Genomic DNA, 749 nt, shown 5'->3' with positions numbered 1-749 from the left:
GAGGGATGAGGAAGGGGAAGCAAGTGATGAAGAACCAGAATAGAATTAAGCAAATATTACATTTTAAATCCTTAAGTTATCCCTTGCATCACTTAGCTTTTGCATGGGTGGCACCACCGCAAACTTTAACAAGTGTTCATCAGTGTGCAGGCCACAGGTGCTGAGTTCACACACAGCTGTGGATCAGTACCATCCACCTTGTACATACTGGAGTTATGGCTTTCACTATCCTACCAAGTGTCCATAAAAATGGTACCATTGTGATGCATTTTGGGGACACAGTGCTCGTTTTTGGTGTTGTGCCTAGAGGGCAAGCTTTGAATTGGTCAGAATATGTCTGGAGATTCTGAAGAGATGAGAGGAAGGTTTTGGAAGTGGCTGACTGGTAAATACTTTAAATTCAGTTGGGAAAATAATAAGAAGTGGACCATTCTTCGGTTTACTGGCTTCTTTATTGTGGTTTCCCCTACCGTGAGCAGAGAGTAATCTGAATATATATCTCTTCACTGAGAGTCCGGTCAATGATCTCACTGTTCTTTCTGTTAATGAACTAGAGATTTTAGAAGTGCAGTTCAGTAATCATGTTTAGTTTAGGGGCTCAGTAGTTTGTGCAAGAATTTTAAAAAATCATGAGAACTTCAATTCATCTTATATGATACAATTTTTAACCCCGCTTTTTCTATTCTAAAAATTCTGGATATTGTCCTCATATATGCTGGATTTTCATGAAAATATTGTGTGAAATTCAT

The 749-nt window shown here is 38.6% G+C and overlaps 1 protein-coding gene across 3 annotated transcripts in view; it reads left to right on the top strand.

Annotated features, from left to right (window-relative positions):
- Nucleotides 1–749, top strand: part of LOC119593947 (solute carrier family 35 member E2A-like) — a 16,188-nt gene that overhangs the window by 6,292 nt on the left and 9,147 nt on the right. Inside the window, exon 1 of one of the 3 annotated variants that reach the window (XM_037942968.1) lies at nt 7–385. The exons of the other annotated variants lie outside the window; for them this stretch is intronic. Coding sequence (XP_037798896.1) covers nt 334–385 — 52 coding nt within the window. The 5' untranslated portion in view covers nt 7–333. Of the gene's footprint in view, nt 1–6; nt 386–749 lie in introns of those variants that run through there. 3 annotated transcript variants of the gene reach the window in all.

This window comes from Penaeus monodon, chromosome 33 (genome assembly GCF_015228065.2).
Source record: "Penaeus monodon isolate SGIC_2016 chromosome 33, NSTDA_Pmon_1, whole genome shotgun sequence".
In the NCBI taxonomy this organism is placed as follows: domain Eukaryota; kingdom Metazoa; phylum Arthropoda; class Malacostraca; order Decapoda; family Penaeidae; genus Penaeus; species Penaeus monodon.
Note: the sequence above shows the minus strand (reverse complement) of the source record. Positions and strands in the feature narration are given on the sequence as shown.